The following is a 21620-nucleotide window of genomic DNA, read 5'->3' as shown; positions in this document are numbered from 1 at the left end:
AATAAATTACTGTTCTAGAGCACCAAGTGCCTGAAAAGAAAAAAGAATCTCCTAAATTCTCTAAATTATTCCAAAGGAGTTTACAAACCTGACAAGATCTATTTTCTAATATTACAAACAAAGTAATGCTTCTTACCTTTTCTCTGATTACAACTGGTTTTAGAAGCCCAACTCAGTCGGAGACTCTGGTAATTAGTGTCTTCATCACAAACAAGTGTTCTAGTCAAACAAAAATCTATAACTGTACCAAAAAGGGGGCAGAAAAATCACAAACACTATGTCAAAAAGAAATAATTCCATATATTCCATACATATTAAGGTATGTAAAATTACCAAAGAAAATATGCAGACAAGATTTAGAATTTTGAAATAAAATGTAAACAAAAGATGCTTCAGGTAGGTTTCAGTTAGATAACCTCAGGTCCCTTCCAAATCTGAGATTCTATAAATTCATAATTTGTTCACTGCTATTTTGGTTTTTTTTTTCTAAAATGTATTACACTCTTTTGAGAAGGACTGTTTCAATATCGCTGATCTTCCCTAATATCCTGGTGTCAAGCACAGTACCAAATACATAGTAAGTGTACACTAATTATTTGTTGAACTGAAATGGATTACTAAAAAGGTTAATATTATCTAATAACCCACAACACACTTCTTAAGGAAAGCACTCCCAACCAAAAGCTAGCTATTTAAGTACTGAAAGAACCTCACAATAAGATGTCATCTAAAAAGCAGTCCAAGGTTCAAACTGTGCAGATAACTAAACAAACTCTTCTTATACATTTAATGTCTATGTTTGCATATATTTGATATACTTACAAACAACATAAAATTATTTGATATTGATTTACAGCATTAAAAATAAGAAGGCATAATATCAATCTGGGGGAATATCAGAAAGCAATTCAAGAACTGAGCTAGGTGATGCTCCTAGTTTATAAACTATTCCGATCATGTTCAAATGTTTATGGAAATGAATATTCTATTCACAAATTTAGACATCCTTTTTTAAAACCACTATCAATAAGTTAGAAATAAAAAATTACTAGTCTGAACCACATTAATTTTGCTCCTTTCCCCTGACAGCTGTACAAAGAGGGAAGGAAATATATGGATTGACAAAAAACAACATTGCCCAAGTTGCCCTATAGCTGCTCCTGAAAATCGTCCTGTGTATGATCTCATGTCTATTTGTTCCGATTTCCTTTGCTCTGTCTCAGGCTTCTCTCCGCTTCATCTGCTTCATCCTGACCCTAAATATCAAAGTTCCATCCTCCAACCACAGAGGTTTAACTATATCTCTGTCTAATACCTTCAACCCTCCTCAGTGACAGAGGATAGCAACTGATAGGGTTAAAGGGAGAAGATGAAAGAATGAGATTTGTTCTCTAGTTTCAGAGGCACAGCTCAATAATCGTGGAGCCTTGATCTAAATCATTCGCAGGGCCTTCCCCCAATTTCAGAAAAATCACCTAATACCAGTCACTTCAGTTAGACAATGACTTCACTGGGAGACAGGGAAGTAGTTATTTATAGAAAGATAAAGAGGGAATTATGAGGAGAAATTTTGCTAATTTTTCTTTTCCAATAAAGGATGTTGGCATAGGTAAAAAGGGGAGAGGAAAAAGAAGATAAAGGAAGAAAAATACTTGCAAATGTTTTTACTTCATAAGAAAAACAGATATATCACCTACCATATTTGACATCTGGGACTGTGACAGAGCTCTCTGCTATGTTTGTAGATAAAATAATCTAGTAAAAAGAAAATATCATATAATGTATATACTTAATGAGTAACAGGTAGAAAGGAATCTCCTAAATGAGAAAATTATAAAATTCCTCAATGGTACTTCCAAGGCATAAGTTATTTTGAAAGAGCAATTCTAAAAATTTAAGTGTCTAAATCAAGTAAGTTTTTACAAAGTACCATCATGAAAAAGCAGTAACAATAGTTCACATAGCATTTTTGTCAAAATAATTCTGTAAGAAAGGACTGTTACTGGTTTCTACAGATAAGAAACAATAAGCTTGGAGGAAACCATGTGATCTTCCCATAGTCACACTACTAGTTTCCAAGCTGTCATTAAAGGTTCCATTCTTGTCAACCTACTATGCCTTCACTTGAGTGAATAACCAGGTAGGATTTCAAATTCAGTTCCATTTAGTTTGTTCATACAACCATTATTTATGCAATACATACTATACAGTATCAGGTAGTAAAGCTAAGGATGGCTTTGTCTAAAAGGACCTGAGTTCAAGACTCACCTCTGATATATACTGGATATGTGACCCTAAACAAATCACTTAATGTCTAACTGATCTAGCTTTAGGCCAGAGACACATGTTAAACCTGTACCTGCAACACATCAGAGTGCAGCCCTAAACAGATTAAAATGTAGTTGTGAAATATTTAACAAAATACATAAAAATACAATAAAATGTAGAAAATGTTAATGTGTTTTTTTTTGTCAGTACAGGGATCCTTATGTTACAAGTTAGTGGTGTCATTTCCATTTGAGTTTGACATTATAACTCTAAGCAACTCTCCAAGCCTATAAGTTGCAGACAGGTACATATCTGAATTAGTAGAGGGAGTGCCCTCACTGTGGAGCCCCCTAAATTGATGAAAATCACAGGTCCGGACAAAAAAATATATTATTGTCCACAGATCACTATGGTAGATATCATAAGAGGTATGAATTTAAGATATGCTTACAAGAGAAGACTAGCAGGGAAGAGGGGAGAGGGAGGATATACTTTCATACACACATATACACACATCCATATACATATGCATATAGCAAAGTATTTGATAATGTGTCTCATGATTCTTGTAGAAGGATGGAAAGCTACAGGGAAGGACAATCGGATGAGCTCAAATTTTGATGAACAGAATTGATAGAATAACTGAACTCAAAAACAAGTCATTAACAGTTCAGCGTAAACTTCAAAAAAATAATCTTCAGTATAATTCCTGAGGGTATTACACCTGCCTCTATGCTATTAAACATCTGTATCCATCACTTTGATATAGGCACAGAAAATAATCTTTACCAAATTTATATGACAGAGTTTGGATCTAAAGAGCCTTTATAAGCTAAAACACTGAGCTGAAGGAGATAAGATTAAATTAATTAGGATAAACATAAAGTCTTATAAATGGGTTCCAAAATTCACAAGTACAAGTTTGAAGAGGTATAGTTTGACATTATATCTGAACTGCAAGCTTAATCAAGGTTGACAATTTGATATCAAAATTTTAAAAAGCTAATGCTTTGTGCTACATTAAGGGAAACACATAAGAGTGAGGAGTTTGGGAATACCTATATAAAATGATATAGAGCAAAGAAAGCTGAGCCAAGAGAACAATTTTTTTAAATAACCAGAATGTAAAAGAAAACAAAACAGCAAAATTATGATCACTATAAGAACCAACCTTGATTCCAAAGAAATAATGGTAGAACACACTTTCTTCCTCATAATAGAGAAAGGTTTGGACTAGTGACGCAGAGGAGGCACTCATTGTCAAAAATGGCCATAGTGCTGACTGATTCTCCATAATTGATCAACCTTATTAGTTTAAAGTAAAAGTCACAGGATAGCTAGGTGGTGCAGTGAATAGAGTACCAGCTCTGGAGTCAGGAGGACTTAAGTTCAAATCTGGCCTCAGACACTTAACACAAAACCAGCCATGTGACCTTGGGCAAGTCACTTAACCCCAACTGCCTACCTTACCCCCTCAAAAAAAGCAACAACAGCAAAAAATAATAAAATAAAGTAAAAGTCACTTGGAAATGATAATGAATAAAGAAAATCATCAATAAAAGTTTTTGAGGGGGGAAGGGGGAAGAGACAGAAAAAGCAGATCTTAGTGCCAACCATATTCTGCCTTGATTAGAATATAGTCAAAATTTTGTGAGTCTGTGTATCATAAACTGGAAAACATCAAAAGAAGTGCAACCTGAATGGTAAAAGAACCGAAGTTCATTGTATAAAGATTGATAGAATAAATGGGGGTGTTTAGTCTATAGAAGAAAAAAACTATTTAACCTGATAAGATTAAGCAGGAATATGATAGCTGTCTTTTTCATGGAAAAGGAATTAGACTTTTTCTGCTTAGCTACAGAACAAAAAGCAATGAGTGCAAGTTTGCACCATGGACCTCTTTGATGGATATTAGCACAAAAGCCTATGGATCTTTTCTCAGAATAGTGCTTCTAAATGTTTAAAAATAAAATACATATGGTCACAAAGAAAACCAATTGTAACTAAATGTCAAAAGATTCAAACAGTTCCTGGACCCCAGGTTAAAAAACTCTGGGTGTAGTGCCTTAAATATCATAAGGAATTTATGATTGTGGTAGTTCAGAAGAACTCTTAGTATTTCAGGCCTAGTCTTTCCTACAGCAGTCTGAGTCAGTTCTAGAAACATCTCTTCTTTGTGCCTTTTCTGGATTCAGCCATACCAGGAACATTTCCCATGGAATCTTACTCATTGTTGGCTCTCTGACCATGATATCAAAGATGGAAAACCAGATGCATTTGAGTAAGACCTCACCATGGTACCAGTGGGCATCAGTGAACTACAGATGGGACCCAGGAAGAATAACAAGAGCCTCACTTAGCCTAAGGTGCCAAGTCTGGAGAGAGGTGCTCTCAGAATCAGCAAGACCTTTTCCTCTTCCTGCCACAGACCAGAGATTGTATCTCATGCAATGCTCCACTACAGACTAAGCAGCAAATCCATCATTTCCCCAGATGCATCTCTTCCTTTGTCTTATCCCATAGACCCTCTGGGTGTCTCATGTTAAGTTTTGCTCTTCCCTTATGAGATAAAATAAACCTATCATAAGATAGTTTGCTTTAACCTTACTGACTCATCTGTCTCTTCCATGAAAATTTTAAAGTTCCCCAAAATTAGATGAAACAAAGTGGGACAATACTTCATCTAGAAGGCAATGGGGAACCATTAAGTGACAGAGCAATATGATCAAAGTAGTGTTTTATGAAGATCACATGCAGAGAATCAAAGAATAAACTAGCAACAGGAAAATCAGTTAGGAGGTTACTACAAAAGTTTAGTCTAAAGGTAATGAGGGGTTGAACTAATGACAGTAGTGAAGAGGGAGAGGAGAATACAGATATGAAGGACATCACTGGTGGAAGAATCAACAATATTTAGTAGCTGCATGAATTTAAACTAATAAAGGAGAGAAAATATAGGCACATTGGACTAGCCACACAATTGTTTGGACAATTAGCTTCTAAACACAGAAAATTATTTTCTTTTTGGTGAGCAAGGGGTTTAGACCCCCAGTTTCATTCTTGTAAGGAACTCATCGTGTGTCTGGAGTTTACAATCCTGAGAGTTACCTGGGGCACTAGGAGGCTAGGCGATTTGTGTCCAGGCTCACACAGCCAGGATGGCAGAGCCAAGATGAAGTTGCTCAAGACCATCCACCCTCCATCCATTTGGCCCTGCTATCTTATCACAAATCACGGTTTAGGAAATAAGTCAAAAGAGTGATTACCTTCCATAAGTGTAGTAACTGGGGAGAGGAGGATGGAAAGGATGAGAGGAAATGAAGCGACTGGACCAGTGATTTCATTACTAAGTTGGTGCAGCTGAAAAACTTCCTCTACAAAGCTAACAGGTATCTTCTTTTCAACTTATATTCTTGAAAAGACACCTGGGGGCACTGAAAGGCTAAGTGACTTGCCTATTGTTCGTTCATTTCAGTTGTATCCTATTCTTCATAACCCATTTGGGGTTTTCTTGGCAAGGATACTGCCATTTCCTTCTCCAACTCATTTTACAAATGAGGAACTGAGACAAACAGGGTGAAGTGACTTACACAGCTGATAAGTGTCTGAGACCACATTCAAACTCAGATCTTCCACTCTATTCACTGTGGCACCTAGCTGCCCCCAGTAACCTGGCTAGGGTAACATTAAACATACAGTGCTAGAAAAAGAAAACATGAGTTGTTTAGACATGCAACTAAACGTCTATCTTTTCCAATTTTCTCACCTTTCTGTACCCAGGGACTGGAGTTAAAAACACATTATTTTGTTCTTCCAAAGTCACACTGGAATGGAGAGAATAAACCTGCAGTCTAACAAACAGAATATCGACATAAAATGTCAATGATATCTCACGCTTATATAGCATTTCAAGATTGAAAAAAACTTTTTTTTCCTGAAACTCTGTAAAGTATTAGGTATTGTGAATGTTAAAATACTCATTTCTGTGAGGAAACCAAAACTCAAGAAAGATTAATGGCATTCCCAACGTTACAGAGTTATTAACCATCAAAGATGGGACTTAAACCAAGGGTTTTCTGACTCCAAGATTCATGTTCTTTTTAAACATATTTAACTGAAAATAAACTTATATATGATATTTTAGAACATGATCAGTAACTATGCTTTGACTATACTTATTTAGAAATGGCTGTAAGATTTACTACATGAAGAAATAATTCAACTTTTTAAAAATTAGTCTATTTTTTATGTTTTTAACTACCTTTTGTGAATCATGTTTGTAAGGAGTTCATGCATGTAGTTTATTTCACCTAAACCTAGGGAAAGAAGAAAAGATTTAGGCTTAAAATACAGTTTTAAACTTGTCAAAAACCAACTTTCAAATCAAGATGATGATTTTTCACATAAATTCTATCCATTTTTATTTCCATTTTCTCTTAAATATTCTGCTTCCTATTTAAGAGGTCTATTGGATAGGTCAAAATGGTACCTATAGTTATAAAAATGAAGCTCTCTGTCAACCTTAAAGTGTGTCTTTCCCAACTAGTTTGAAGACTAAGGCTTTTAAGAGACTCAAATTTTTAATCCTATAAAAAAATTTTTATTAATACCTTGCAAAACAAGGATGTAAGTTTCTACTCACTACCAAGTACACTTCAGTTTCCCAAAGACACATAAACATAACAACAAAGACCATTGACAAATCCAATAGCAAAATGAGGATAGGATGCTTTTCCTAGCATCTGAATTTGCCTACTACCCCATTTGATATTATAAATTATGAGAGGCGCATTATTGGAAATTTCTGCAACCAGTATTTCCAAACCTTTTTCTTTTGAGGTCCCTCCCCCCAACCAAGGCTATCATTTGAAAGAAGGGCTTTGTATTGCTTTCTCTCCTCTAAGACAATCATTTGAGAGTGGGGTAAAATTCAAGCCCCCTTTTCAACTGTTAAATTCAAATTATTTTTTCCGTTTGTTCTGAAGCAATCACTTGAGGGGGAAAATACTCCTAAACTAAATAAGGGACTGACATATTGCTTGTATCCTTCCCTCTATTTAAGAACCAAAAAGAAAGGTTTGTTAACAAGTAAAAATGTATGACTACATCAGCCTAATTTTTATAAAAAGTACTGCTCACATACCCATTTAAAATTTTTTTTCCTTTGATGGTTATTTTTTTCTTTATTTTTTTTTCCATACCTGTTGAGTAATGTAAGAATAGATATCTGGTCTTGCAGAACACCCTACCACCCCTATGATAAGTTCTGTGTGTGTGGCCTGTCCTTTAATTCCTTGTTGTGGTTATTGAGTTTCCATAAAGTCATCCATTTAATAGAGCATTTACTGCTAAATAACAGGGAAGAAGAAAGTGTTTCTGATCATTTTTCTAGACCGTGAACAAAAATTCATGTGTCATTTATGAAATCTTATTTCTCCACACTTTCTGATTTCTTCTCAGGTTCAGAGAAACTATTAACCTAAAAATTTTAAATAGAATAAATTTAAATGCATTGAGCTGAGGTGCTATCTGGTGATTTTTCCTTATATAGTACATATGATAGCAATTCAAATGATAGTAGAATGAAAGAATGTCACATTTCAGAATCATTTTTTTCTGTAATATTAGCAAGTATACAAGAACTATACACCCAATTATAGTTTTAGTCTAAGCAGAACCTAAGAAGTTTAAAGCAACAAATTTAATGTCTTTGTTTTAAATCTTATACTGCATTTAAAAGCCAAATGTTTAAAACAGTATCCATACCATCAATGGTAAAATACTCAAACAGTAACTGTAGTATGGTACTTTCCAACACCAGCAAAAATTTTTAAAGACATTTCAGTAATATATTCCAAGTACTCAACAAGATAATTGCCTTGATGTTAACATCACCCATAGGTATTTCACTTCCACATCCATGAACTCGGAAATTCCTTTATCCAATTAAAATCTTTGAACGCTTCACATCTTTCTACTGGCTCCTTCCCTGATGGCTACTGTCACTTCCCTATGGTTTAAAAAAACCCTCACTTGATCCCTCCATTCCCACCTGGTATTTTTCTAAATTCGTACCTCCCCCTCCTGGCTAAACTTGATAACGTCATCTACAAGTGGAGCCTCCACTTCATCTCCTATCATTCTCTTCTAAAGTCTCTGTCATCTGGCTTCCAATGGGAAACATTAACTAAAACTGTCTTCCTTAAACGTCACCAATGATTTCTTAACTGCCAGATATAATGGCCTTTTCTCAATCTTTATTCTCCTTAACCCCTCTGCAGTCTCTGACACTGTTGTCACCTTCTACTCCCGGATTCTTTCTCAAGTTTCTGAGATACTATTAAATCTCCCACAACTACATAGATGACTATTCCTCAGGGTCTTTTGGTAATTTTTCACCTGCATCACGTGAATTATAACTCTGCTCTTGGCTCTCTTCTCTCCTTTCTTCATACTGTCTAAATTTGTGCTCTCACTCACTGCTATGAGATCAATTTTCATTTCTATGCAGGTGATTCCCAGGAGGATATATTCACTCCTAATTTCTCTCCAGAGCCACACTCAAGTATTTCCAACTACCTCTTAAACCTCTCAAACTGAATGTCCCATGGACATCTCAAACTCAATAGCTTCAAAATAGAACTCACTGTCTCCCCCCCCCCCCCAGCAAACTCTCCTAACCTCCCTGTTGCTGTTAAGAGTACCACATGCTCCCAGTCACCCCAGTTTACAACCATGGTGTCATCCTTAACTCCTCACTTAACACAATACCCAATCTGTTGTCAATCTGGATGTTTCTACTTTCTTTTCTACTTTCACATCTTTTCTATATGTCAGCTGCTCTGTACTTACCCAGTCACAATGCTAATTCAGTTCCTCCTCACTTCTTTCCTCTACTATTGCAACACCCTCTTAATTTGCTTCCTTTCTTCAAGTCTCTCATCCCTCCAATTTATCCCCTTCCTCAGTCAAGAAAGTGATTTTTTTCTAAAGTACAGGTAACCATTTCACCTCTTTACTCAACAAACTCCAGGAGTTCTCTATTTTCTTCAGGACTAAATGTAAACTCTTCTATTGCTTATTTAAAACTATTCAAAACTCGGCCCGTTCCTGCCTTTTTAGTCTTCTTATACTTTACCCTCCTCCCCCAACTCTACAATCCTACTACACTGGCTTACTTCTAAGGTTGTCAAACACAATGCACCATTCTCCAGCTCTGTGCTTTAGCACTGGCTGTCTCTTGTCTGCCCCTTCATCTCTGCCTTTCGATTTCCATGATTTCCTTCAAGACTCACCTCAAATTCTACCTTCTAATGGCCTTCACTTTTCAGAGCATCTGCTCTATACAGAAAGCAACTATCTAGTCATTGTCCTCAGTTCTTGGTACTGTGTGCCTAGCATGAACTAAATGCTTAAAAAATGGTTATTGACCAAATGCTTTCTACTTCAGAACAAAATGTTTCTTTTAAATAACCCTTACATTATAAAACCAAAGAACAATTTTACAAACCTCTGAAAAGATAACATAAGGGGAATTTAATGATGGCTTTAACGTCCTCTTGGGATTCATATGTGTTCCAAAGATGTTTGGGATAAATCTATTACAGCCAAAATTTATTCAAAGCTGCTTAATTATGTACCATTTGTAACCATACTAGTAAAACCCTAAATGTAATAAACAAATTGTAATCAATTTACTGTTAATTTAGATTTTTAAATTGCTGAAACTTGAGGATCATCCTTTAAGATACATCACTTCCTTAAAAAAATTTAATTACTTAATAAAGTACAATTTAAAGAATGAATCACACAAAAAAATTGTTTTTTTGTTCATGTTCTCATTGGCAAGAAAAAAGTCACAAGAAAAAATATTATATTGTTTAAAAAGGCTAATCAAACACTTTCTCATCTACCCAAAGTAAAATATAAAATAAATACCCACCTGGCAAAAAGACCAACACACTACTGCATTCTGACACAAAGTTGGTACTCGACAAGGTCTTGTCCCTATAAGTAAAAAAAGTTCTATAAAAAAATATTACATATTCATTTTCTTTGCTGTATCTTTGTTATATATCTGTAAGTAAACGCAGAGATAATTTTGTTAAATAGATAATTTCATTGAACAAATAAAAATATTAAAGCCTAGAGAATAAAAGTGAATTGTCTGAAGTCAAGCAATGAAATCAATTACCAAGTTGGGATTATAACATGGTTCTGTAGATAAAGCTGTACCTAGAGTCATGAAGACCCGAGTTCAAATTTGATCTCAGACACTCTCTAGTTATATGATTCTGGGCAATTCATTTAACTTCTTTGCCTGAGTTTATCTATAAAATGGAAATATTAATGGCAACTAGGCACAAGGACTGTGGTGAGGAGAAAATGGGATCGTATCTGTAAAGAACTCTGCAAACTTTAAAGTGCTATGTAAATGCAGACTTCAACATTATCATCATCATTTCCATCATGGCAATGAGGAGGACTCTAAGGAGTCAGAGAAATAAATGTCAAGAGAACAATGTAAAGACATTATCAGAGAAGCAGATGTTAGCACACACATGAGTCAGGCAAAGCAGAAAAAAACACAACCCAATAAGCTAGAACAACTTACATGAAGGACTCAACTCAATGGAGCACAATGGAAAGAGTTATTTCTCTTAAGTGAAAATAAAAACATTTCAAGCTAGCATTCTAAGCCCTCCAGAGCTGGGCCACCCCAACCTTATTTAATATGAGTCCTCTATACTCCAACCCTACCAGACTACTGAGGTTTCTAAACTCAGCATCCCCTCTTTTCTCTATGAATTCCCACAGGCTGTCCCCAATGTCAGCGAAATATTATCCCATCAGTGATATATTGTCCCTCATCTCCAGCTAATTTTAGGTACCACCTCACCTATGGAATGTTCTCTAATCCTCTCTTTGGTGGGTATTAATTAATTAATTTATTAATCTCTACATGTATTGTATCCCTCTGAAGGGAGGAACAATTATGTTTTTGACCTGGTATTAAGTAACAAATACAATGGTACATAATGGAAGTTTGATGAATTAATAACTTGGGGGTTAGGGAACCTGGTACAAGAGGGTTTGTGATGCAGACCTCAGAAAAACCAGAGTTTCTAAACCTCTGGAAGTATAAAGTATACCAAAGTTGTGCCGCTTGGAAACTCAAAATCACCATCAGATATCCAGAGCCTCTGGAAGAATCAATCAATCAACTAATAAATATTTATTAAGTACCTACTAAGTGCCAAGCAATGTTCTAGGCAATGGACATTTTTTTCTATAACACCTGAGAAAACAGAGAAATAGAAGTTTGTAAAGGCATATGCTGCTAGCAACTGAGACGCACCAGACTCAGGGAATGGAAAACCTTGAGATAATTTTATGTGGTATACTTATATACCTCATATATGATATTTCTTTAATTAGGTACATTGGGACCCAATTACTAGATATTTAAGTCAGAGATGACCAAACGCATCTCTCTTCTTCCCTCATATTTGAGGGAAAAAAAAAAACTCATGGTATTTATTCTCTTTTATCATTCTTAATGGGGTTACAGGTAAATGAATGGAATTTTCCTAACCTACAGAGAACAAACTTTTAGTTACTTCTTTCTTAATTCCTGTTATTCATTTAACTAGGGGAAAATCCTTGCTACCACTTCCCATTCTTGAATCCCCATCCACCTTAGTCCTACATTTCCTTCAAGTCGCTATCCTACAATGACCTGTCCTTCCATTTGTGCCCACTTGAATCTCGATTATACCATAAACAATTACTATTCTAGATCTCTTCCCCACATACTCTTTCCACATTCTTGCACCTAAGAAAACCAAGTTCTTCTCAGAACACACTGCATCCCTGACCAGAATCCCAACTACTATGTGTACCTTCTCTCAAAAACACATCCAGGTACAGTAAAGGTAAAAGCATACATACTTCCTTGCTCCTCTCTACCTCCTTTAGGCCTTCCCTTGGTAACCTCTTGAGAAATACTTCATCCATCTCTATTACCCTTGTCCAAATCTTAAGTGCCCCTTTCTTTCTCTCAAGTCATTTCCTCTTCCTTTCACAATGGGTTTATTGCCTGGCATTTCTCTCTACTTCAAACCCTGTCATTATAGAGAATTTCAATAAACAAACTGATACTCCCTGAAGTACCTTGAACTCACAGAACTCCCATCCACAAATAGGGATGATCATACCTTGAACCTTGACCATCATACACGACCATTTTATTTCCAAGATCCAGAATCCAGAATTTCCTCTTTTATAAAAGGTCCTATCCTTCTATCTCTCTGTCTCACTTCTCCTAAACCTACTACCAGGATGTTTCTGGGACTTAAAGGAACGTCACAGAAGAATTACATATGCCATGAAATACTGAAAGCATAGGCCCTTTTAACTGGTGCACTTAAGGACAACCACATGACTTGACTGGAGACACCCAAAGAAGCAAGTAAGGGCAGCCAGGACAAAAAAGGAAGAGAGAGTAGAACAAGCACTACACTACAACACAAACTGAAGCCGCAGCTCAACAGTCCAAATCTAGAACAGCACACTGATTTCCTCAGATACCCTCCTCCTCAAACAAAATGAGGCAAGGACCAGCACCTCCAGAGCAAAACAGTGAGGGACAGGGAGAAGCTAAAACACAAGGTGCCATCAGAAAGTGGGGTCACAACTATCTTCAAGCAGGGGCAAAAAACAGGTCAGACAGCCCATAAGTCCTTTAGTAGTGGTTCCCAATGTGTGGATTAAGAGCCCTGTACAAACAACTATGGATACCAATCATTTTTGTTTTAAACTTTAAGCTCTAACAAAATATACAGTATGACTTGGTAAAAAAGAAAATATGCTTTCAGTAAACGGAATAAAGTGTCCGAAACAGAAGTATTACTACTTTTTAACCATGCACAATCTGGTTATGGTTAATAAATAAAATTCAAATAAAATTATTAGTAAATTTTTTTCTAAGTTTATTATGATGGTATCATACTGGAGTCAGCAAACTTCATGCCTCATACTTCTGATTCTCCAAGTCCAGGCTGGAACTTGAAGAAAGTTTTCCCACAGAGGTTGCTTCTAAAACTAAAAACCATTTTTCAACACTATTTATATGGGGAAATGAATTCTAAATTCTAAGAAACTCAACTATTAAAGTAGGACATATTCAAAAAAAGAGAAGTACCTGTAATGTAGAAAAAAATTATAGAAAAGACAAACCAGAAAACAAAGATCATCAGCTTTCAATGGTTTCTTTAATCAATAAAATCCATCAGTTTCATTTAAGTCTAACAAAGACATGTCTCAGCTTTTAGAAATATCAGTCCCAACTTCCTTTTGAAGTAAAAGATTATCATCAAGTCACACTATTTAAACCAATGTCTCAATGAAACATTTTTTTGGGAGGAGAGAAGGAAGGGCAACTAGGCTTAAGTGACTTGCCCAAGGTCACACTGCTAGTAAGTGTCTGAGGTTGGATTTGAACTCAGGACCTCCTGAATCCAGGGCCAGTGCTCTGTACCACTTAGCTACCCACAATGAAATACTTCTAAGGAATGTTAGAAGGTTAAAAGGAAAGATAAAAATCATAGCACACATTAATATCATTAGACTATAAAATAATGATTTAAAGGAAAATGTTTTTAAGTCATTCTCCCCCTTTTCTTACCCATTCTCTTTCATATCCAATTCGTCAAACAACTGAATTAAGGATATGGCAACTTCATACATTTCCTTTGTTATCATTGGTTCATCTATGAGCTGTGGAGGAAGCTTTAAAAAATACAGAAAAATTATTTCCTGATAAAATACATGCTACAATTATTTTTAATTCAACATATAAATTATTTTAAATTTTCATTCTAGGTTATTTGTCCAACAGGATATAGTCATGTAGTGAAAATGATCAAAAGTTTTATCCCCAATTCCTGACTCATCTTAAATGACAGACTCCAAAAGTGACAAAATTAGTGGCTCTGTTAAAGGTCTTCCAAACGGATTCACAACAAGAACGGGGAAAGGTAACCATTTATTTCTTAAGTTGATGTTATTTGTCCAAGGCTGAAAACTTCCAGGGAGCAAGGGTTATATGTATAAAATGACTCTCCCTTTATAGCATCGAGTATGTTTACTACTGACAATGTCAGTTACCCATAGTTCTCATAAAGAGAATGAAAATAATTAACTCTCTGGCCAAAAAGCTTTCTGAATAGTAGGTAGACCACAGTTTCCAAATTAAACTCATTTAAAAGTATAGCTGCATATACACTGATCCAGCAAAATTCTGAAATGTGCATCAGACTGCATAAGAATCAAGATATGCTATGAGAATCTAATCACTTCTTCTTCCCTAAAACTATACAAAGGAGTAGCCAGAGGCCAAACAGCAATAAGAAAGGGAGTCTCTAGAGCTCAAAATCCATAAAGACATGCCATGACACAAGTGAACTGTATTAAGCGAGGGATAGCTGTGCAAAGTCACCAGCCTCACCTTCTCCTCCAGAGCCAGGAAGTATAAAAAGACCCGAAAGGTAGGTCAGATTATAAAAGGGTACAAATTACTTCATAAAGTAATGTTGGCAGCTTAATGGAGGACAGAATGAAATAGCCTCAGAGCTGAAAGAGGGAGACCAACCACAAGGCTATTGAAATAATGCAGTTGTGAGGTGATAAGGGTCTGTCACTATAGTAAGTATGGCAGAGGAAAAGAGAGAATGTCTGTAAAGCCACATATGAGCAGCTTTCCAGAGGACTGCTGCTGTGAACAGCTTTCAAGGTTCTGATTACATAGCATAGAGAACTCTCTCTATATTCAATAATAAATCAGAGCATAACTACAGAAAATCAAGGTACAGTATTCAGAATGTTACAACTTATCACAGAAAATCAAAATACAGCATTGACCATGTCACAACACAAAACTTATCACTAATATGGCCACATAGTTGTCACCAAAGTGGTCACATAGTTTTCACCAAAGTACAATCATTTAGTAACTCAAATCATTCAATCATCCTTAAGGCTGCTTACCTCCTTAAGTGATAAAGTACAAAAGTCAAAGTACTCCACCTCTGGGTAGTACATTCATTTAGTCAATCACAAAGTCTTAAGTTCTCAGTTCAATCACAAAGTACAAAAACCAAAGTACTTCATCCCTGGATAGTCTCCAGTGGAGATTAGTTTCCAATCATAAACAAAGTATATTCATTTGGTCAGTCACAAAACACAAAGGCCATCCACACCTAGGTCACAACCAGGTTACAATATCATCACAGCATTCAATACCCAAGGAGAGGTTTTCTCTTCATCTTGACCCAAGGCAAATTTTCCCCAGTTTCTGTTCCCAGGAAGACAAAGATTAACAAAGACACAATAAACGGCATCCTCTTCAATTCACTTTCTGCTTGTGAAATCAACCTAGGCCTAACAAGATCAGAGGCCCCTATCAACAAATGAATCTGACAAAGTAACATCAAAACAGACAGACCAAGTACCAGCACCACAGTCATGCCTCTTCATTCTTTGGCAGCTCTAGCTGGCCCTTGGAAATCCTCAGCATCATAAGCTCCATTCTCAAAATCAAAATCACTTTATCCAGCCTCCACGTGGCCTTGCTCCAAGAAATTGATTCAGTTCTCAATTCTCATTCCTCTTCTCAGTTCTTCTCAATTCTCAGTTCAGTCTTAAGTCCAGCAGCAGCTGCCCTGCCTCCACGATGCTTACCCCAGGAAAGTTCAGCTTCTGCTCTTCCTTTTTAGGTATTAGCTCCTTCCTGTTCTGCCCCTTCCTGTTACATTAGCAGCAGGGGTTCAAACCTCCTGTTTGTTTACAGAGGCTTATTTTGAAACTAGATGCTAAGTACCTGTCAGCTTGGCAATGCAAAGGGATCTTCAAATTTCATTACTATTACAATGTCTAAGAAAGATTTTGGTAAGATAGAACCAACAAGGGAAGGAACTAAACTTGGAAGGAAAAATTTCTACCTCTGATGTGCTGAACAAAACTTAGCAAAGAGAGTATCTAAGAAGATACAAAAACACTTCACATAATAACTAAAAGAGATTAGAAGTTTTAACGACCTATGAAATGGACATTAGACTTTCATTAAATTGACTCCAAGTGCAAAAAGAGATTTAAGACTCAAATTAAACAAATTTTTTTTGCATAGTGCAATTGCATTTTTTAAGGGGAAATATCATTAGTATTCTGACATCCTAAAACTAGTTAAAATAAATCATCCATCCAAGACCCTAAATGAAATGCTTTCAAATGCATTATATTTCTTTTACTATTATAGACCCTATGAGAGATTTCTGCTCTCTAGGTAATAATACTAATTCAAATGACACAAAATCATGGACAGGATTATTATATAAAATATGTATGAAGACTAAATTCATCAATCCTCAGGGAAAGCTTCACATTCTGCAATATATTTCCATGTACACATACACATTCCAATAGTACTTACTTATTTAACTACAATACTTAAAAGGGACCAAGAAGTAGGAAAAAACATCGACACATACATCCATCATATATTTCAATCCCAGCAAGACTTGTCATGTGTAAGAAAAAGAAGATAGTAAGTTGCCAGAAAAGTTGTTGGAAACACTGGAAAATTTTAAGAAATAGCCTTAATAACAATAGTGGACTTTTACGTAGTCCAAAGGATTTTACACATGGGATCTCATCTGATCCTCACAATGACCAATGTTAAGTGCTATTATCCTGTTTTCAGAAATTAGGAAACTGAAGCTGAAAAATGTTAACTAGCCTGTCCAGGGTCACACAGCCAGAAAGACTCTGAGGAGTGATGGAAACAGTGGTTTCTGATTCTGAGTCTGGCACCCTGTCTACAAGGCTCTCCAGTTGTCTTATTAGACCTCATATCACAGACTAAAATCTATATACCTAAGAGAGGAAATTAAGCATTTGTTTTTTCAGATGAAATGCAGGCTCACTTGCCATGAACTGAGTTCAATCATAATACCTGAAAGGCTAAATGTTTGAAAAATCAATGGTCAGGGGGACAGAGTCAAGATGGTGGAGTAGAAACAGGGCTTCTGCAGGGCTCTGGCTACCATCACCTCCAATTTATGTAAAAGGGGACTCTGAACAAACTTTGGAGCTACAGAACCCACCAAATGACAGAGAGAAGCTAACCTCCCACTGAGGACAGCCCAGCAGGCCAGCAGGAATTCGCCAGCGAAGCACTCTGGAAGCCAACCCCAGCCCCATGCCACCACTGGAAGTTTTAGGCCCAGGGTGAGCCTGACCAACCAGCAGCTGAAGGGACTTCAGATCACCAGCAGCTGTAGCTGTATCCAGAATTATCAACACATAGATGCTAAGGACAAAGTGAGAGGTCAGTTCAGTGTGGACTTTGGGATCCAGTAGTTGGGAGTGCGTCGGACTTTGCCCCTGGGGTGAGAAGCATGAGGCCCTGTGGCTGTGCAGCCGCCCCCACATGGCAGCTTCAACTCCTGGCCTGCAAACGACCATTATGAGGGGTAATCACTCTTGCTTTAACCTGCTTGGAGGTTACAGTCTAGGGTGGAGGTCTTGGGGTGTGTGACCAGCTTGCCAGAATGTGTGGAGGCTTCAGAAAGGGCATGCAAAGAATACCTTCGGCACCTAAGAAAACCCCAGTGTTTGGGGAAAAGCTCCCCTGTCTGGTGGCAGCGTCCTACTGTGGCAAAAAGCTCAGGGGTCAAGTGACTGAGGGGCGACATGAGCAGGCAAAGGAAGCAAAATAAACAGAGAACCTCAATTTTACATTCCTATTTTGGCGACAAAAAGAATCAAAGCATGGAAAAGGAGGAAAACAGTGAAGTCAGAACTCCTGCACCAAAAGTTTCAAAGCTGGTTACAGGCCATAGAGGAACTTAAGAAGCAAATAAGAGAAGTGGTAGAAAAATTAGGAAGAGAAATGAGAACAATGTAAGAAAATTATGAAATGAGAGTCAACAGCCTGACTGAGGAAAATAACACCTTAAAAAATAGACTAACTCAACTGGCAAAAGAGGCTCAAAAAGGCAATGAGGAGAGCAATGCCTTAACCTTAAAAAACCAAATTTGCCATATGGAAAAAAGAATCTCAAAAGCTCAATGAGGAAAATCATTCCCTCAGATTTAGATTGGAACAAATGGAAGCTAGTGACTTTATGAGAAATCAAGATGCTGTTAACATATCCAAACAAACGAAAGAAGACAATGTGAAATATCTCATGGGGGATAACCACTGACCTGGAAAATAGATCCAGGAGAGAGAATTTAAAAATTATTGGACTACATGAAAGCCATGATCAAAGAAAGAACCTAGAAATCACCCTCCAAGAAATTCTCAAGGAAAACTGTCCTGATGTTAAGAACCAGAGGGCAAAATAGAGCTTGAAAGAATCCACCAATCACCTCCTCAAAAAGATCCCAAAAAGAAAACTCCTAGGAATATTGTAGCCAGGTTTTGAAATTCCCAGACCAAGGAGAAAATATGAGAAGCAGCCAGGAAGAAACAATTTGAATATTGTGGAAACACAATCAGGATAACACAGGATCTGGCAGCTTCTACACTGAAGGATCGAAGGGCTTGGAATATGATATTTAGGAGGGCAAAGGAGCTGGGATTAAAACCAAGAATCACCTACCCAGTAAAACTGAGTATCATTTTTCAGGGGAAAATATGGTCATTCAGTGGAATAGAGGAATTTCAATCATTCTTGATGAAAAAAAAAACAGAGTTGAATAGAAAATCTGACATTCAGATACAAAAAGCAAGAGAAGCATGAGAAGGTAAACAGGGAAAAGAAGTCATAAGGAACTTATCAAAGTTGAACTATTTACATCCCTACATGGAAAAACGATAATTGTAACTTATGAAACTTTTCTCAGTATGGGAATAGTTGAAGGGAATAGAAATGTGTGTGTATATATATATATATAATTATATATACATGCATACATACATATATATGTCTATATAGGAAAGTATACGGGTGTATGAATACATATGTGAGTGTGTGTATATATGTTTACAGGTATACACAGATAGAGGGCACAGGACCAATTGAATAGGAAGGGATGATACTTAAAATGAGAAATTAAGATATGAGAGAAGAATATAATGATAGGAGATGGGGAGAGATAGAATGGGGTAAATTATCTCATATAGAAGAGGCAAGGAAAAACTGTTACAATGGAGGGAAAGAACAGGAAGGTAAAAGGGAATGAGTCAACCTTACTCTCATTGAATCTGGCTTAGGGAGGGAATGACATACACACTAAATAGGGTATCTCACCCTACAGGAGAGTAGCGGGGAAGGGGATGAGAGGGAGGATGATGGAAGGGAGATCAGGCTGGGGGGGAGGGAAGTTGGAAGCACCCTCTTTTGAAAAGGGACAGGATCAAAGTAGAGAATATAACAAGTGGGGGGCAGGATAGGATAGAGGGAAATGTAGTCTTTCACAATATATCCACTATGGAAATGTTTTACATAGCTACACATGTACAACCTATATTGAATTGCTTATCTTTCCAGTGAGGGTGGTTGATGAGGGAGGTAGGGAAAGAATCTGGAATTCAAAGCTTTAAAATCAAATGTCTAAAATATATCATTATTATTATTTTACATATAACTGGGAAATAAGATATACAGGCACTGGGGTATGGAGATCCATCCTGCCCTACTGTAAAGTCGGAGGGTATATGGGGGAAGATATGGAAGAGAGCAGACTGGGGGAGGGGATATTCAGTGGGATCACTGTTTTGGGGTGGTGGGTAAGGAAAAGTGGGGAGAAAATTTGTATGAATCCATCTTGTGGAAATGAACGATGTAAACTAAAAAATAATTTTAAGAAATTTTAAAAAATAATGAAGCAGGGGCAGCTAGTGGTGTAGTGAATAGAGCACTGGCCCTGGAGTCAGGAAGACCTGAGTTCAAATATGACCTCAGATACTTAACACTAAATAGCTTTGTGACCTTGGGCAAGTCACTTAACCCCAACTGCCTTGCTCTCCCCCGCTCCAAAAAAGACCAAAAAAATAAAAATTATGAAGCAAATTGCCTATGAAGGGCAAATTCATATTTATAATTGTTACTTTCTTTTAATGGCATTATTGACCATACAAAGATAATTACATTGGAGAATTCATAAATCTCAATTTGTAACCTACATCAATTCAAATATGGTCAGTTTACTGTAGTACTCGGATAAAAGTCTTTATTTTTACATGAGGCAGAATTTCTCTTGGTAAAATAAATTATGATTTTTTTAGCATATTACATTGTCATGGTACTCCTGTTATGCCCATTCCACATTGATATCACTTCTGGTAATTAAAAGCTGGCTTTTAAAAATGCCTCTTCGCTTCCTTAAACTGTTGGTTCAACCAAATAAAATGTTATTCTTTCAGAATTCATTCATTCAGTAGTATAAAATCAGTCTTCATGAATTCTAGAACATATTGAAGAAATGTCAGGAGGAGATAAATATTCAGTATTGTTAGAAAGGCACAAAATACAGATGTAGGAATTCCCTAAACATCAAGAAATATCAGCCACCTGGCAATGGAACCAATTGTTGGATTCTGTAAGCATGCTGATATATAAACACACCATGAGAGCACATGTATAATGGCTACAACTCTATTGTTTTTGTTAATAATAAATCATAGGGCCTTCCTCACTAAGTGCCTGACTCTCTGTAAGTCTGCTATCATACCCTAGAATTGACATAAATGTGACATTAGACTAATTATAAACAGTAAAAACTACATTTTCCAAGATACCTTGATATGAATAACAGGTACCAAATCATTAAGGTAATATTCTTCAATTGTGTGAGGCTTGCCTTCCACTTCAAACACATGAGCAGGATTCATTTTGTTCTGAACTGGAACAGCAAAATAGTCAGCAAATTCTCTACAATTGATAGTAGCTGACATCAGGATTACCTATTTTAAAAAAGGCATAGTAAAAACCAATGATTAAAATAAATCAAAACACCTATTTTTTGTTTCTTGACTTCTTTTTAATATCTTAGAACATATCACAAGAACAGTTTATAAAATGTTTTATACTATTCAAAGTACTTTGGTATCACATAACAAATTAAATGATTACCGTGTTTCCCCGATAATAAGACACTGTCTTATTAAATTTTTTGGAAAGAAAAACACCAGAGGGCTTATTGTCAGGGGAGGGCTTATGTTGTCCTGCCTCAGTTCTCCTCCGCAGCACTGCTCTCAATGGCACCAGCAAGCAAATCACTGGGGAAGAACAGGATGACGCGCTCACTGCTGCAGCTCTGATTGGATGCAGCTCGGAGCACGGCAT

At 36.5% G+C, this 21620-nt stretch overlaps 1 protein-coding gene across 1 annotated transcript in view; it reads right to left on the bottom strand.

Moving 5' to 3' along the window:
- TDRD9 (tudor domain containing 9) overlaps positions 1-21620 on the bottom strand; it is a 239348-nt gene that overhangs the window by 114774 nt on the left and 102954 nt on the right. Inside the window, exons 9-15 of the mRNA XM_069103712.1 lie at positions 21074-21238; positions 13955-14058; positions 10211-10275; positions 6530-6584; positions 6035-6119; positions 1698-1755; positions 137-241 (exon numbers count right to left, since the gene is read on the bottom strand). Of these exons, the coding sequence (XP_068959813.1) occupies positions 137-241; positions 1698-1755; positions 6035-6119; positions 6530-6584; positions 10211-10275; positions 13955-14058; positions 21074-21238 (637 nt within the window). The remainder of the gene's footprint in view (positions 1-136; positions 242-1697; positions 1756-6034; positions 6120-6529; positions 6585-10210; positions 10276-13954; positions 14059-21073; positions 21239-21620) is intronic.

This window comes from Petaurus breviceps, unplaced genomic scaffold, assembly GCF_028583685.1.
Source record: "Petaurus breviceps papuanus isolate PSGF00001 unplaced genomic scaffold, PetGlider_PUasm1.0 64, whole genome shotgun sequence".
Taxonomy (NCBI): domain Eukaryota; kingdom Metazoa; phylum Chordata; class Mammalia; order Diprotodontia; family Petauridae; genus Petaurus; species Petaurus breviceps.
Note: the sequence above shows the minus strand (reverse complement) of the source record. Positions and strands in the feature narration are given on the sequence as shown.